The sequence below is a fragment of the Bos indicus x Bos taurus genome, chromosome 5, assembly GCF_003369695.1.
Source record: "Bos indicus x Bos taurus breed Angus x Brahman F1 hybrid chromosome 5, Bos_hybrid_MaternalHap_v2.0, whole genome shotgun sequence".
In the NCBI taxonomy this organism is placed as follows: Eukaryota; Metazoa; Chordata; class Mammalia; order Artiodactyla; family Bovidae; genus Bos; species Bos indicus x Bos taurus.
In genome coordinates this window covers 102,304,565-102,322,388 of record NC_040080.1, presented here as the reverse complement: position 1 = coordinate 102,322,388, position 17,824 = coordinate 102,304,565, and the positions used below count along the sequence as shown (strand labels likewise).

The following is a 17,824-nucleotide window of genomic DNA, read 5'->3' as shown; positions in this document are numbered from 1 at the left end:
TGCCTGGGAAATCCCACAGATAGAGGAGACTGAAGGCAACAGTCCATGGAGTCACTAAAGTCAGACATGACTTAGCAACTAAATCACCACCACCACCACCTACTTAACACTTTCACTCAGATGTCTACTAAGCATCTCTCACTTAACAAGTCTTATTTAACTAAGTATCTGATCATCTCTAAACCTTCTCTTTCCACAGTCCTCCCCAGCATTCAGACCAAAAACCTTGATAACTTTCTTACCTCTTGCATCTTATCTGTCAGCAAATTTCATTTCCATCACCTTCAAAATACATCCAGAACTGACTACTTATAACTTCACTGCTACCTCCATGCTTTTGGCTACCGTCGCTTTTCCCCAGGTTGCTACAATAGATTTATTGTAAGCAGGTTTCCCTGCTTCTGTCCTTACCAGTCCTCAAGTCTATGGCAAACACAGTCCAAGTCAAACTACATCACTCCTTTCTTCAGAAACTTTCCTTGATATCCATTCTCACTTAAAAGAAAAGCCAAAGTCCTTGCAATGAATTGTAAGGCCCCATATGATACAGCCTCACCTCTCTGATTGCATACGGAGGACTGCCCACCTGCTCACTCTACTCCAGGCAAAATGGCTTCTTTGCTGTCCCTCAAACATGCGCCATGCACTCCTGCTTCAGTGCCCTGAGCTTATTTGCCCCCTCCTCAGGAACATATGCATGGCTCCCTCCCTCAGTTCCTTTAAGTCTTTGTTTAAATATCTCCTCAATGAGGCTTTTGTTTCACTATCTAAATTACAACTACACCTTCACCAACACCAACACCGTTACTTCACTTACACAAAAACACACACACAGACTCACTCATTATTTCCCATGTCTTATTTTTTTTATCTTGGCAATCATAATAAATGGACTTACTATGTCATGAAATTATGAACAGTTTGCATTAATGTGCTCTAGTATAACTATAGCATGTAGTGGTATGGAAATACAGGATCAAGGATGTTGTAAGGACCTACATTCAAAAGATTTGATGAGTTAGGTAAGCTTGCATGACCCAGGGTAGGGAGAAAATGACATTAGCAAGTCCGGTAAGATTAATTCACATGTTGACAAGTCAATTACTTTTGAAAAATCTCTGCAACATTGTTACACTTATCAAAAGTTTATTTTCTTTCCTTCTCTGTTGATTACAAAAAGGAGGATAAATACTATCACCATTTTTCATTTCTTTTATACAGCCAATCTGGCAATAGAGGTTAATGTAACTTTCATCAGAGAAAATCTATAGAAAATACTGCCACCATTTACAAGTTTAAACACTAGTATCACATGTAAAGTAGTTAATATCAGGTAAAATTTTTTTAAATATGGTAAAATCCAAATAGAGAAAAATCAATAATATATCTATTGCTATAACATAATTCCATTTTAATAAAAATAAAACATTTTTAAAATTTAATGGTATCTAAAATAACTACTTACTTATTAAACACTGAATTACCTTTATTTCTTTGGAGCTCATTTTTCAGATCTTCGATTATAAACGTATTTTTTTCCATTTCTTTTGTATATTGTTCAACTTGTTCAGTGAGCATTTTAATTTGACTATCTCGCTCTTGTATACCCTATAAAATATTTTGAACATCACATATTTTCACTTTCTGAATATTAATATACAATTTAGAAGTAAGAGGGCTTCCCTTGTGGCTCAGCTGGTAAAGAATCCGCCTGCAATGCGGGAGACATGGGTTCGATTCCTGGGCTGGGAGGATCCCCTGGAGAAGGGAAAGGCTACCCACTGCAGTATTCTGGCCTGGAGACTTCCACGGACAGTACAGTCCATGGGGTTGCAAAGAGTCAAATACGATTGAGCAACTTTCACTAGAAGTAAGAAAAAGGTAGGTCTTGTTTTATTCAACAGAATTATAAAATATATTTTTTATAAGTCAAAACTCTGTCTTTTACTATTTTGTATACCTCAACTACACTACTCACTGTAGGTATACTGCTGTCTCTCCAGTACTTAAAGATAATACAAGGGCTAGCAATCTGGCAAACAGAAATTCCAGAACTCTCTAATGTTTGTGACTTATGACTTCTTATGTGTTATTTTTCCTCATCATCCAACTATCTTTTTATCATTTTATGTTTCCATTTTGCCTTGTGCTTTTTTTCCCTTACCCAACTTCACTTTCATCCTTATAGTACACTTCAAATGAAAATCTTGTCCTTTGCAACTGTCCTTATTCTCCAAATACTTCCTAAATTTCCTTCTTTCTTTTAGACTATGACTAGAAAAAACAGTTTATGCAAGTGTAACTTCTTTCCTTTTTTCCTTTCCTTCTTTTATTTTTGGTCATGCCACACAGCTTGCAAGATCTTAGTTCCCAGACCAGGGATCAAACTCATGTCCCCTGAAGTGGGCACATGGAGTCCTAACCACTGGACTACCAGGCATATATGAATACATTGGTACTAAATATAAAAATTCTATGCAGTAAAAATTATAGCCATATTTTAGTTTATTTCACATTGTACAGCATATTTCAGCACTAAAACACAGTATAATAAAGTTTAGTAAGAGTATTAGGATATTCAAATTTCTAAAAGTTTCTAATAGTTCCTTATAAATAATTCCCAAACAATAAATGTATTATCTGCATCAACAGAGAAAAATACACAAAATAATTCTATTCCTAACTCTAAACCTAATTATAATTTTTGCCTAGGAATGGATGGTATAAGAAACTTCTAAAAACTTTATTATCTACCCAAAGGTGCCAGTGACTAGATTAGGCCCAGGAGATAAATCAAAGACAGTTCAGAGTTTCACTGCCAACTTTAATAAAACTCATTGACAAATCAAATTTTGAGAAAGTTTTACCTGTTGTAGAGCCATAACATTACTTTTATCAGCATCAAGCTGGGCATTTTTCAGTTTGTCCCGCAGACTATGTAACATTTGCTGATACTCAATAATTTCATCATCTTTAGAAGACAAAATTAACTAGAAATAAACAAAATAGGGTCTGTTACATAACATCAAAATTAATAAATCATTTCTCATTTATGATCAACACTTCAATACATACTATTAGCAGATCAAGAAAATGCAGGCAAAAAAATCTTGGAAGTGAGAACACAGCAACAATTGGAATGACCAGTGTCCCTTTTGTGCATACCGCCTGAAGTTCAAATAAGAAGTGATTCAAAGATACACACTGTGCTTTTTTCTTTTTAAGGAATTCAATCTTTTCATTTAAACAACCTCAAGTTTTCAAAACCCATTCCTAAAACAAGAAGTTATAACTACCTCCCTGCAATTACAAAGTGTATACAACTAATCTTTAAAAAGAAAACATTAAAATGACATGAAGAAGCATAAATATCCTGAATGAATGAAAGAGGCATTATCTACAAAGAAAAATTACAGTCATACAGTCATTAAAAAGAACAAAGCAATACTATATGCACTGATGTAGACTAAAACTTAAAAGATACTAAGTAAAAACAAAGTGAAGAATACATTTACTAACGTCTCTCCTCCAAAATTAAATGACTAAAAACAACTCTAGAGGTCTATACATGGCAGTTCTTAAAACTTTTCAAGCTAAGATATTTTATACACCTTTGGAAATGCCTAATAAAAATGTCACTAACCAGTACAAAGCCTTTAAAGAAAATTAAGACTAAAAATTGAAATCTAAAATTAAAAGCTATTACAGCAATTGAAAAAAAGCACCTTCCACTCTTCTACTTTTGCATTGACAGCTGCCATGATTGGATCATCTTCTTCATTTTTTGCTTTCAGAAGATCTGTAAGCTCCTGCACCTAAAAGGCAACAATTATTCCAAAAACGTTGTAAAACAGTGTAACACAAACATATTTATTATAACTGAATATTTATACATGCATTATACACAGTGATAAGCATACACATGCACATATATACATATATATTTAAAGGCATATTCATTATTGGAGCAGTTCTGTACCTAGGGTGACATTAAATGGTTTGTGCATCTTTACAGTTGTTCACAGGACCTCTAGGAGTCTTTAATAGAAAGTTCCCCAAATTAATAGCTTTGTAGGACTGCTGTCTATATACTCATTCAGATATCACCCATACATCCTACATGGCAAGAAGTATAAGGTATGGGTAAGGAAACTAGAAAAGCACATAGAGACAAATATATCAGCATGGTAACATATCACAGTGTAAGATGGTATATTAGAGCATAAGACAAAATCTCATATCCTAGGAAGTTAAAGTACTTTCCAATTTCAAATAAACAGTAATGAGGCAATATGAAGTCTGTCCAAATAAGTTAATCTAATGAGAATCCTTACTTGAAGCCGGTAATGATCATTTTCTTTTTTTAACTGGTCCATCATACTATCTGTCTGATGCACAACAGCTTTCATCCTATTATATTCATCAGTCATCTTCTCCATTTCCTGGACAGACTCCTCTAAATTTTTTCTCATTTCTTGATTCTGAAGTTCAATTTTCTCATTAGCTTCTGTTAAAGTCTAGGAAAGATAAAGGCATTATAGTTAAAAACAATTTACTAAAACAAATTAAAATTAAATGGAATCATAAGTGTTTGCTGGAGAAAATGGAACTTTATAGATATTTTGTATCAACTAAATCAAATTTACCAACTAAATCAAATATTAAGAAAACTATAACTAAGAATCTTAGTTCTTAAGAAATGTACAAGATAGACATAAAACAAGAATAAATTTGCAAGATTTGGAATTCCAAAGACACAATTTATTTAATGTTTTACAAATACACATTTGCAGATTTACATTAAACATATTACTAGATTTACATTATAGTGAAAGTTTTATAAAAAAAATTATGGCTTTGAACTGACTTCCATTCATTTTACCTGAATTTCATCCAGATATTGGACAAGTTCATAGTTTTTTTTAGACAATTGTGATCGGTAGTCACTGTCTTCTCCTCTTCTTGATAAAAGTGTTTCTTTTTGCGAATCTATTTGTTTTTGATAGTCAATAATATCCTGACGAAGCTGTTCATTCTGAAGGTAGATCAAGCACAATATTCTATTTTAAAAAAACTATCCAAAGAAACAAAATTTCACCCTCTAAATAATGATCTCAAAACACACCTTTAAAATCCCAAGGTTTCACAACACTTAAAGCCTCACCTTTTTCTTTAGACGTTTGTTCTCCAGAAAAGGACAAGAAGAAGGTAATTAGAAATGAGAAAGATAATATATAATTAAGTATAATAATAAGAAATTAAAGGAAAAAAAGAAATTTTAGGAGAATAAGATATTATTTTGGATAATCAAAGAAAGCAAGAATATTAATTATCAACCAAAACAAAAAACATTTTTATTATATTAAAAAATAAAAATTCATGATAAACAATGTACATTATTTGGCTCAGAAGAACCAAATAATTAACAGAATTTGTAAGATTTCATAAGAAACAAAAAGTTTTAAAAGAATGCCAGATAAAATAAAAGGAAGTAAGGCAGAAATCCACTCACACATTGAGTTAGCAAACTAGCAATGAACAGCTTAAAAAAGAAAGTAAGATTTACCCACAGAGATCTAACAAATGAATGCAGTACTTAACGAGTTCACCTTTCTATTTATTTTCTATTTCCCTAAGATAAAGTCATACCATAAAAATCACAGTTCAAAACATCAATTACTTAGACAATTCCAGTTCTGGTTACACAATTAATTTATGAAAACTTTTTTAATATGTATCTTTGTTGAACCACCACAACTACTGAATTTGTTTTACCAACCTCTCTCCTTAATTTGCTGTTTTCATTTTCTGCCTCCTCATTTCGAAGAGCCAACTAAAATAGGAAAAAAAATTAAAAAGATAACATTCAGCGGTAATTCAATGTAATGTCAGGTTTTCAGTTTCTCGTCAATAAAGCAGAGAATGTTTAATTACTGAGGACTTCATGTTGACCCAAGACATGAACAGTAAGCCAAAATTTTGAAAACTAAGGATAGGAAGGATTAAGCAGGTTGAGTTTAAAAAACAAAAGACTCTAACCAAAGGATACAGAAAACAAAACCATTACTCTTATTCCCCAGCCTAAAACCTATTAATGAGCAGTCTTCTGTCCAAGATCTCTACTGTTTTGCAGTTCTATCATCAGAGCTAAAAGACTTCGCTCTCAGGGAGCATTAAATTACTTAGAAATACAAAGCAGTACAACATAATGCTTAAAAAGAACCATGGATGCTTGGATTTTGGCTGGGGAAACTAAAAAGACATCACTGGGTCAACAGAGGAAATCTAATTATGGACTATCTATTAGAAAACAGCATTGAATTGACACTACATTTCCTGAGTATGCTAATTATATAAGTAGTTATATTGAAAAATACCTCTCCTTTCAGTGGAAATATACTGAAATATTTAAGAATAAAATATCATAATATTTGTAATATTTAAAAGAGAAGTACCACACTATCTCACATTAACTCTAATGGCTCACCAAAAAAGAAAGGAGAGGAGAAGGAAGCAAGAGGAGGAGGGAAGGGGAGGGAAGTAAGTCTGTGTGTGCAAAGACACTGACAGATAAAGCATATGTAGCACGGTGTTAACTGGTGAGCCTACATAAAGAGTATGTGAGTGTTTATTGCTTTTCCTAAAATCTTCATGAAGATAAAGTTTTCAAAATAAAAAGTTTAAAGAAAATTCATAATCAAATGCAATGTGCTATACAAATTTGGGGGCTTCCCTGGTGGCTCAGCAGTGAAAAACCTGCCTGCAGTACAGGAGCCATAGGAGACAGGGGTTCAATCCCTGGGTTGGGAAGATCCTTTGGAGGAGAGCATGACAACCCACTCCAGTATTCTTGCCTGGAGAATCCCATGGACAGAGGAGCCCGAAAGGCTACAGTCCCTAGGGTCGCAAAGAGTTGGACACGACTGAAGTGATGCACGCTTACAAATTTTACAAGTTTACCATTATCATTATCATCATCTGGGAATTAAGAGTCCTATCCTGTTTTGAACTGGAAAATTTAACAATAAAACACATGTCAAGAACTTAAAGACAAAACCGTTTATGCTACTAATGCTCATTTTCCTTGGTTTTTGAAACATCATACTCCTGATACTTTTCTTGGGCTGTTCCTTGAAGCATTCTTTCTATTTCATTAGACATTTCTATGCCTTAGAGATCAGCCTTCCAATCACTTCTATTGCTTCAGTATCTGTGACCCACAAACTCTTATCATCTATCCAGTGTCTCTCATGATTTCCAATCCACAGATATCCTTTTAGAATATGCATGTTCCACAACAAGAAAAGCCACTGCAATGAGAAGTCCACATAATGCTACTAAAGAGTAGACCATACTCGCTGCAACTAGAGAAAGCCCACACAGCAATGAATATCCAGTGTAGCCAAAAATAAATTAATTTGAAAAACTGTTTTAAAAAAATCAAACTCAAAAAAAAAAAAAGACTGACTTATGTATACCTTTCCATGGTATCCCACAGCATTCTTATATCCAAATGTATCCCCAGAGTATCCTATTATCTTATATTATCTTTGAAATTGACAGTGAATATGGCTAAGAAACAGAATAGTATGCCCACTGTATCCTTAATATTTCGCATTCTATAACTACTCAGTAAAACTCAGTGACTGGTGAAGGGCAAAAACAAATTGCCAAAGCAACTCATATCCATATTCTATTTCAAGGAACCTAGGAGACGGCAATGGCACCCCACTCCAGTACTCTTGCCTGGAAAATCCCATGGGCGGAGGAGCCTGGTAGGCTGCAGCCCATGGGGTCGCTAGGAGTCGGACATGACTGAGCGACTCCACTTTCACTTTTCACTTTCATGCATTGGAGAAGGAAATGGCAACCCACTCCAGTGTTCTTGCCTGGAGAATCCCAGGGACGGGGGAGCCTGGTGAGCTGCCGTCTATGGGGTCGCACAGAGTCGGACACGACTGAAGTGACTTAGCAGCAGCAGCAGCAGTGGCTGGAAAGGTATATTAACTATGTATTCAAGTTATCCCTGAATATTCATTAGAAAAACTGATGCTGAAGCTCCAGTACTTTGGCCACCTGATACAAAGAGCTGACTCACTGGAAAAGACCCTGATGCTGTGAAAGATTGAGGGCAAAGACGGGGATGACAGAGGCTGAGATAACTGGATGGCATCACTGACTCAACGGACATGAGCTTGAACAAACTCTGGGAGATAGTGAAGGACAGGGAAGCCTGATATGCTGCATTCCTTGGTGTTGCAAAGAGTCAGACAAGACTTAGCGACTGAACAAGTTGTCTGTGTGTGCCTAAGAATAAAGATAGTAGTCTAGGATATGAATGGACAAGATAGTTCTGATTAGCTAACAGTGGGTGGTATCAGTGATGAGAAGTTGATGAATACACAGGCTAGACAAAGAACAATAGCCTAGAAAAAGACACACACCAAAATCTCCCTAAGCAATTCTATTACTGTACAGCATAGGTAGGATCCTTCATGATAAGAAATCTATAGGTCTGTTATGTTTCACTGAGTCAACTAAACAATAATTTGCTAAGAGCTTATTCTTCACTTTTGTTGTTGTTATTTAGTCACTAAGTCATGTCCAACTCTTCAGTGACCCCATGGACTGTAGCGCATCACGTTCCACTGTCCATGGGATTTTCTAGGCAAGAATACTGAAATAGGTTGCCATTTCCTTCTCAAGTTCAGTTCAGTTCAGTCATTCAGTCTTATCCAACTCTTTGGGACTCCATAGACTGCAGCACTCCAGGCCTCCCTGTCCATCACGAACTCCTAGAGTTTACTCAAACTCATGTCCATTGAGTTGGTGATGCCATCCAACCATCTCATCCTCTGTCGTCCCCCTCTCCTCCTGCCCCCAATTCTTCCCAGCATCAGGGTCTTTTCCAATGAGTCAGCTCTTCTCATCAGGTGGCCAAAGTATTAGAGTTTCAGCTTCAACATCAGTCCTTCCAAATGTACATCTAGGACTGATCTCCTTTAAGATGGACTGGCTGGATCTCCTTGCCTGTCTAAGGGACTCTCAAGAGTCTTCTCCAACACTACAATTCAAAAGCATCAATTCTTTAGTGCTCAGCTTTCCTTATAGTCCAACTCTCACATCCATACATGACCACTGGAAAAACCATAGCCTTGACTAGATGGACCTTTGTTGACAAAGCAATGTCTCTGCTGTTTAATACGCTGTCTAGGTTGGTCATAACTTTCCTTCCAAGGAGTAAGTGTCTTTTAATTTCATGGCTGCAGTCACCATCTGCAGTGATTTTGGAGCCCAAAAAAATAACGTCAGCCACTGTTTCCACTGTTTCCCCATCTATTTCCCATGAAGTGATGGGAAAGGATGCCATGATCTTAGTTTTCTGAATGTTGAGCTTTAAGCCAACTTTTTCACTCTTCTCTTTCACTTTCATCAAGAGGCTCTTTAGTTCTTCACTTTCTGCCATAGGGTGGTGTCATCTGCATATCTGAGGTTATTGATATTTCTCCTGGCAATCTTGATTCCAGCTTGTGCTTCTTCCAGCCCAGCATTTCTCATGATGTACTCTGCATATAAGTTAAATAGGCAGGGTGACAATATACAGCCTTGATGAACTCCTTTTCCTCTTTGGAACCAGTCTGTTGTTCCATGTCCAGTTCTAACTGTTGCTTCTTGACCTGCATACAGATTTCTCAAGAGACAGGTCAGGTGCTCTGGTATTCCCATCTCTTTCAGAATTTTCCACAGTTGATTGTGATCCACACAGTCAAAGGCTTTGGCACAGTCAATAAAGCAGAAATAGATGTTTTCTGGAACTTTCTTGCTTTTTCGATGATCCAGCAGATGTTGGCAATTTGATCTCTGGTTCCTCTGCCTTTTCTAAAACCAGCTTGAACATCAGGAAGTTCACGGTTCACGTACTGCTGAAGCCTGGCTTGGAGAATTTTGAGCATTACTTTACTAGTGTGTGAGACAAGTGCAACTGTGAGGTAGTTTGAGCATTCTTTAGCATTGCCTTTCTTTGGGACTGGAATGAAAACTGACCTTTTCCAGTTCTATGGCCACTGCCGACTTTTCCAAATTTGCTGACATACTGAGGATCCTCCAAACCCACATGTCCTGCATTGGCAGGTGGATTCTTTACCACTAAGCCACCATTCGTCACCTTTAGGTGGCATCAATCTACACTTTTTTCACTGCAAAAACTATACAGATATTAATAGCTCACTTTTACATTACTTCCAAACTATCTAATAAAATAGATACACCAAGAATGGGAATTTGGGACTTCACTGGAGATCCAGAGGTTAAGACTGCATGATTCAATGCAGGGGTCATGTGTTTGATCCCTGGTAGGGGAACCAATTGTAGGAGAATGGAGAAGGCAGTGACATCCCACTCCAGTACTCTTGCCTGGAAAATCACATGGATGGAGGATCCTGGTGGGCTGCAGTCCATGGGGTCACTAAGAGTCAGACACGACTGAGCGACTTCCCTTTCACTTTTCACTTTAATGCATTGGAGAAGGAAATGGCAACCCACTCCAGTGTTCTTGCCTGGAGAATCCCAGGGACGAGGGAGCCTGGTGGGCTGCCGTCTATGGGGTCACACAGAGTTGGACACGACTGAAGCGACTTAGCAGCAGCAGGGGAACCAAAATCCCACATGGCACAGCCAAAAAAAAAAAAAAAAAAGGAATATTTTTCCTTATATATCAGTCTATGATGAATTCTTTTTAAATATCAACATTACCTCATAATCAATGTCATTTACTTATATTTATAACAATCTATTTCCAAGAGAACAAGGACAAAATAAGATTATCAGGACATGATAAAACATTGACCTTATAAAGGACACAAAAAGCTTCTGGGCATCAGGGATGGGACAACTAATACACATATACACCAAATTTTTTACTAAGTCAGTGACAGTGGAAGCAAAAAAAGAAAACATATTATTTTCTAAAAGGAAATATAAATTTATCTGCAAAAATATAATTTTTTTCTGAAACTAAACTTAAGTGAACATTGAATTATTTTATAAATAACAAGTATAACATAAGAGGGAATAATAAACTATGCTTGTATAAAAGATGACACATTATGATTTAATATATGATTTGATTTACAAAATGGTGACATTAACACTCTTTAAGAACCTCTATATTACATAAAGTGAGGTATGCCTGAAAATAAAAATTTGATTATTATTGAATATATCATTAAAGATTAATTTCCAAGTCTACCACTAATATAAATAAAAACTTTTTTCCCAAATTATGGCAAATAAGAAAATCAATTGATTTTGAATGCCTAATTTTTTCATATCAATATTCCAGGCCAAATCATCAACTTTATGTAAAGAATTTTTAACATCTGCAGAAAAAGATACCTCCATATATAAAGAATTAATGTCTAGGTCATATTCATTCACTAGAAGTACTTGATCCATTGTATTTTAAAGACGTGATGACAACATCAGCTATGATATAAAACCTTAGAAATACATATAGATCAATTTCCACAAATACATAAAACTTGCTATCGTTACTAAAAATGATAAAAAGTATAAACAGGTAGTGTTTTTTGGTAACTTGAACAGTTAAGAGTCAATGGAAAAATGTGCCTCACTTGTTCATTAACTTTCTTTTCTTTCTCCAACTCTTTTTCCATGTCCTCCAATTCTCTATCTTTTTGTTCCAATTGCTTTTCAAGTTGGCGAATTTCATCACGTAAAAACCGAGTGTCACGTCCACCTGCAGAGTGCTGTGCCATCTGAAAGTAATAAACCAAAAGTATAAATTAATTCCATTACATTTGGAGATTCAAATGAATCAACAGCAAATAATTATTTTGACTTTTAAATTTTATTATAATCAGCACCAAGTGTTTAAAATCAAGCTGCTGAAGAACCATTTTTATTAAGCTTATTTAGGCTTTAGTTCACAGACAACCCTTTAAGCTCTTCCTAAGCCACCCAGAGCTACAAAGAATTGAGTGTCAATCACTCAGATTCTGTTATAGCTGAGCCACAGGCATCAGGGTAAACTACAAAGGCATATAATGGTCTATGCAATGAACTATTTAGGCTTTCCCTGAGTACCAGAGCTCTGAAACAACACCAGAATCCACCTGAGCCTCCACCCTAGTCACTGACCCATGGGCTTAAATTAAGCAGCCCTTCCCCTCATATCACTGACTCATATTTACACCAGTGCTATCTAAAAGAACTTCTAGGATAATGGAAATGTTCTCTGCACTGCCCCATATACATGTGTCTACTGAGCACTTGAAATGCAACTAGTGTAATGAAATGAATTCTTAATTTAAGTTGTAATTAATTCACACAGTAATGAATTTAAACGCTAACAGCCACACATGGCTAGTACTATCATATTAGACATCCAGACAGATTACCTTTAAAATATTGCAGCAGACTAAATACATTTTGCTTCATATTCCAGTTACTTTTGGAGAAGGCAATGGCACCCCACTCCAGTACTCTTGCCTGGAAAATCCCATGGACGGAGAAGCCTGGTGGTCTGCAGTCCATGGAGTCACCAAGAGTCAGACACAACTGAGCAACTTCACTTTTACTTTTCACTTTCATGCATTGGAGAAGGAAATGGCACCCCACTCCAGTACCCTTGCCTGGAGAATCCCAGGGACGGCGGAGCCTGGTGGGCTGCCATCTATGGGGTCACACAGAGTCAGACAAGACTGAAGTGACTTAGCAGCCAGTTACTTTGGGTCATGGTCGAAAACACCAAAAATCCTCTGGTCCTCTAATCTGTCTCTAAGTCATCTCCCTGCCATTCAGTTCTGTTATTCTTCTATGTTAACCAAATTTTTCATACTCTTTACCTCCCTCAAAAAGCTTTCCATTATGCTCTCAAAGCAAACCTTCTTCCAAGATAAAACTAGTATTTTACTTCCCCAGCCTTTCCACTGACTTATCCTTTCTACCTCCTTGCTTTAGCTATAGTTTGGCTCTTTTAGTACACTACTTCATTTGGAACTTTTTCAGATTGGAAATGCTTATTCTTTCAAATCTCATATACCTAGGGGTTAAGAAAAGGTGTTGATTTACCCCAAACTATAATTTCTAGGCTATCATTCCTCCGCCATCCTGTAAAAACTCCTCCTGCTGCTTTGAATCTCACGTGATAGCCAGCTTTCTTATCACTACCTATTCATGGTAGTAGCAAACTACCAACTTCTCAGTCATTCCTTCACAAATTCACTGAGAAATTTTGGCACGTGGCTCACAGTCTTCCATCAAAAGTCCCCAAGCAATTTCTACACATATGTAACTCTCCTTCTGGACTTTCTTTTTTAAAACTCTTCTTGTCTGCATTATAGCCTCACACTCCCATCCCCACACCAGGACCTTGTCCAAGCAGAAACATTCTTCAATTATTCACAACACATCTGCCCTTTTACCTCACAAGACCCTTTAATCCCTTGACTCCTCTTCTCCTTAATCTCTCCCTAACATCCCAACCTTGATTTCCTTGCCTATTTAGCTTTTTATAATCACTGCTTCAACCAATATCTCCAACTGCCCTATTCTGTTCTGTAGCAGTTGCCCTGCTAAACACTAGCACAGACTTGATCTGACTCCGTTAGCTCACTTGTGCTTGTGCTTAGCTGCGTCTGACTCTTGGTGATCCTTGGACTATAGCCCACCAGGCTCCTCAGTTCATGGGATTTTCCCAGCAAGAACACCAGAGTGGGCTGTAGCCCACTTTTTCTGGCCGGGAAAATACCACGAACTGAGGATCAAACCCGCATCTCCTACATCTCCTGCATTGCAGGCAGATTCCTTACCCACTGAGCCATTGAGGAAGCTCTCATAATTCAGTTAACAAGTACTTATTGAGAAAGACTGGTATTTCCCTAGAAGCTGGATATACAATAAGGAATAAAAAATAAAACCATCTGAATCCATACAGCTAATATGTGAAAGAACCAAGATCTGAACATTCCAGACCCTGAAATCTCCAATTCATTCTCCATATATTTTAGGTTTTATCCGACTTCCTTAAAGTTTGACTACACATCTCCCACTCTTAGCAGATGACCTCTTCATCCTCTCAAATTCCAGGCACTAAACCTACCGACATGAAAAGCTTCTGTAAACATCCATTCTTCCTTCCTTACAAGTACAAAGGAAAAAAGGTCCTTCCTCCTTATAAAGACTAATCCATTTGTATCACATTCTTTCCAATAATCTCCATAATTTCAATGTATTCAGTTCCTTCACTGAAAATTTATGTTCACATTTCGGCTCTTGGCTTTCTCAAAAAGCTCCTCTTCTCCTACACCTTTCTGTCACTGTTCCTCAAATTCCAACTTGCCTCACTACACCTCAGTAATAGTAATCTCTCTGTATATTTCTCTAGACTGTAAGCTCCATGAGGTTACTCAACATTTTTATTTTGTTCACAATTGGACGTGCAATCCTTAATAGAATTTAAGGTACATAAAGGCATGTAAAATATATACTGAACAAGTAATTATAAACACAGTATCATTCCAGTGATTTTCCAGCCAAATATAATGAAAAAAATCTGAAAATAATAATTGAAAATGATAATATTTACAATTATACCCTAAGAAATACAAAAGAACATACCTCTAGTTCATTTTCCAGTTTCATTACTTTAGTTTTTAATTGATTTTCTATTAAAAAAGATAAATGTTTGAATTGGTTAGATCTCAAAACAAACTTTTAAATAAATTTCAACAAAATAATAAAATTATTTTTTAAAGTCTATCATATTTATAATAAGGTAACAGAAGAGAAAGTAACTATTTTGTACATTTTCCATGAAACAGGAGTTCCAGAAAAATCTTTCGAAATAAACTATACACATTTTATAGAGTCTATATTAAAGTTGATTCTCTATTGCTTAGTGAATAAATGGAATCTACTCTAACACCACAGTAATCCTTTCTCCAAGGCACTTACCAAATTTTGCTTGTTCTTCTCCAGCTTTTTCTACTTCTTCCAAAGCTAGCTCTACTTCTTGAGCTTTCATCTAAACATTAAAAAAAGTTATTTCAGTATGCCTTTACATCAGAATATAAGCACTAAAAATAAGAATTTAGTTTTATTTTCTATCCTACTACTTAGGGCCTGCAATGCCTGGCACAAGGAGACATTCTGCGAATATGGGCTGAATGAATAGGTGAATTTCTTACTTAAGGCTATAATTTCTAGATTCCTAAAAGTTTGAAACATCTTTGATTCCTCTTTTTCCCTCAAGTCTTATATCAAGCATTGCAACTTTCCCTTTGTAATGTTTTCAGCTATCTCTTTTTTCTATTTTAATTTTCATTACTCTAGCCCATAACTTATGTCTAACTTCTTACATAATGTTATGTCTAAACCACTTCAATTCTCTTCAATGTGTCATTTAACATAACTAATTTAACCCTCTGAATGCAACTGTATAGCTCAAAAACCTTTAATGGCTTCTAACTGTTGAGCATAAGATATGCCTTTAAGGCCCTGGACAGCTTATTCCAACATCTGTTTCTTCTACAACCTGCTATAAACTTTCTGCACTTGTCTCCTCAAATGTAAAGAATATGCATATTTTCTATCCCCAGTTTTTATTTACGGTAACTTTCAACTCTAGAGGGCTTCCCTTGTGGCTCAGCTGGTAAAGAATCCACCTGCAATGCAGGAGACCTGGGTTCAATCCCTGGGTTGGGAAGATCCCCTGGAGAAGGGAAAGGCTACCCACTCCAGTATTCTGGCCTGAAGAATCCCGTGGACTGTACAGTCCATAGGGTTGCAAAAAGTCAGACAGGACGGAGCGACTTTCACTTTCACTTTCAGCTCTAGAGGGCTTCCCAGATGGCACTAACGATAAAGAACCTGCCTGCCAATGCAGGAGGCATAAAAGATGTGGGTCGGGAAGATCCCCTGGAGGAGGTCAGGACAACCCACTCCAGTGTTCTTGCCTGGAGAATCCCATGCACAGAGGAGCCTGGAAGGCTACAGTCCATAGGATTACAAAAGGAGCCTGGCAGGCTACAGTCCATAGGGTTACAAAGAGTCAGACATGACTAAAGTGACTTAGCACGCATGCACGCTAGCGCTAGAAGCTCGTAAACACTTTACCATTGCCTCCACTTACCAAAAACTACTCAACAAGTCTTTGACCTTTATAAGGTATGAGAGTGAGCATTGTTGAGTTGTGTCTGACTCTTTGCGACCCCATGGACCGTATAGCCCACGGGATTCTCCAGGCCAGAATACTGGAGTGGGTAGACGTTCCCTTTCCAGGGGATCTTCCCAACCCAGGGATCAAACCCAGGTCTTCTGCATTACAGGCAGATTCTTTACCTGCTGAGACACAGCAAAGCTCTTAAAAATCAGTTCAGTTCAGTTGCTCAGTTGTGTCCGACTCTTTGTGACCCCATGAATCACAGCATGCCAGGCCTCCCTGTCCATCACCAACTCCTGGAGTTTACCCAAACTCATGTCCATCGAGTCGGTGATGCCATCCAGCCATCTCATCTTCTGTCGTTCCCTTCTCCTCCTGCCCCCAATTCTTCCCAGCATCTAAAAGGTATTCTCACATCTAAATCTCTTCCTCTCCTAACAAATGTGTACAGTGGTTGGCTACTCTAACAAATTATAACATAATTAAAATAAAACAGGCTTCCCTGATAGCTCAGTTGATAAAGAATCTGCCTGCAATGCAGGAGACCCCGGTCCCATTCCTGGGTTGGGAAGATCCTCTGGAAAAGGGATAGGCTATCCACTCCAGTATTCTCAGGCTTCCCTCGTGGCTCAGCTGGTAAAAAAAACTGCCTACCATGTGGGAGACCTGGGTTCAATCCCTGGGTTGGGAAGATTCCCTGGAGAAGGGAAAGGCTACCCATTCTAGTATTCTGGCCTGGAGAATTCCATAGACTATCTAGTCCATGGGGTCACAAAGAGTCGGACTGGACGGAGCAACTTTCACTCACTAATGTAAGACATCCATATGCCTTTTAAAACACAACTATTCTGTTTCCCCTACACAGTCTTTTAGGAACTTTAGCTGTCATTTAGATTTTACAAAGTGCTTTAGAGATTAACTTATCTAAGAAGAGATTCTTAAGCTTTCTCTAAAAGTTAAAGCTATTATTAAAGTACTGCATACAAACCTTCATTAGTGATTGAGTAATTCTAAAAAGGTGTATCATATTTTCTTGACTTTCACTTTTTAGCTCATTTACTTCCACCTAAGAGAAAAGCAACAATTTCATATTTTATAATTCTTAAACAAAATATAAGAATTCTTTCAGTTGTACCATTCAGCGATTTCAGGGACAATTTAATCATAGTTGTATGTATGTAGCTATGCTTTATTTATCAATTAAGTACCTTGGATAAGGAAATTAATAAATTATCTGCCAATTCTTCTTGACGAGGCAGCTCATCTGGGTCAACCTTTCTTATTTCTTTCCAGTTTATATTAGGCGGCATCTTGAATTCTTTCACTGTGCTTTACCTTCTATAACAAAACAAGTGGGTATTAGCATTTACAAGGTAAGTAGCATTACTGTTTTTACAGTAATTTAAAGTTGTTACAGATCAGATTATTACAACTCTCTACGGAGTTTGCAAAAAGTTATTGCTTCTTAATTGTGTAACAGATATGTCGATTAAATAGCCTGTATGAAAAGTACAACAGTTGCAAAAAATCATCAGATATTTTATCGGTCAAATAACTTACGAAGGCTTCCACGCTTAAACTTCCACGCTTAATCTAAGTCAGAACTAAGATTCTGAGTCCCGCTCCTCCACGCCCCCTTAC

At 36.9% G+C, this 17,824-nt stretch overlaps 1 protein-coding gene across 8 annotated transcripts in view; it reads right to left on the bottom strand.

The window, feature by feature from the left end:
* Positions 1–17,824, bottom strand: part of CEP290 (centrosomal protein 290) — a 95,905-nt gene that overhangs the window by 77,491 nt on the left and 590 nt on the right. For 7 of the 8 annotated variants that reach the window (XR_003511281.1, XM_027543205.1, XM_027543208.1 and 4 more), the window contains exons 2-12: positions 17,392–17,521; positions 17,172–17,249; positions 14,977–15,046; positions 14,641–14,687; positions 11,634–11,777; positions 5,780–5,833; positions 4,883–5,035; positions 4,335–4,517; positions 3,726–3,815; positions 2,868–2,990; positions 1,485–1,608 (exon numbers count right to left, since the gene is read on the bottom strand). Coding sequence is in view for 7 of the 8 variants with exons in the window: in XM_027543205.1 (XP_027399006.1) it covers positions 1,485–1,608; positions 2,868–2,990; positions 3,726–3,815; positions 4,335–4,517; positions 4,883–5,035; positions 5,780–5,833; positions 11,634–11,777; positions 14,641–14,687; positions 14,977–15,046; positions 17,172–17,249; positions 17,392–17,493 (1,168 nt within the window). In the remaining variant the exon portion in view is untranslated. The remainder of the gene's footprint in view (positions 1–1,484; positions 1,609–2,867; positions 2,991–3,725; positions 3,816–4,334; positions 4,518–4,882; positions 5,036–5,779; positions 5,834–11,633; positions 11,778–14,640; positions 14,688–14,976; positions 15,047–17,171; positions 17,250–17,391; positions 17,522–17,824) is intronic. The other variant, XM_027543204.1, reaches the window with a different exon arrangement.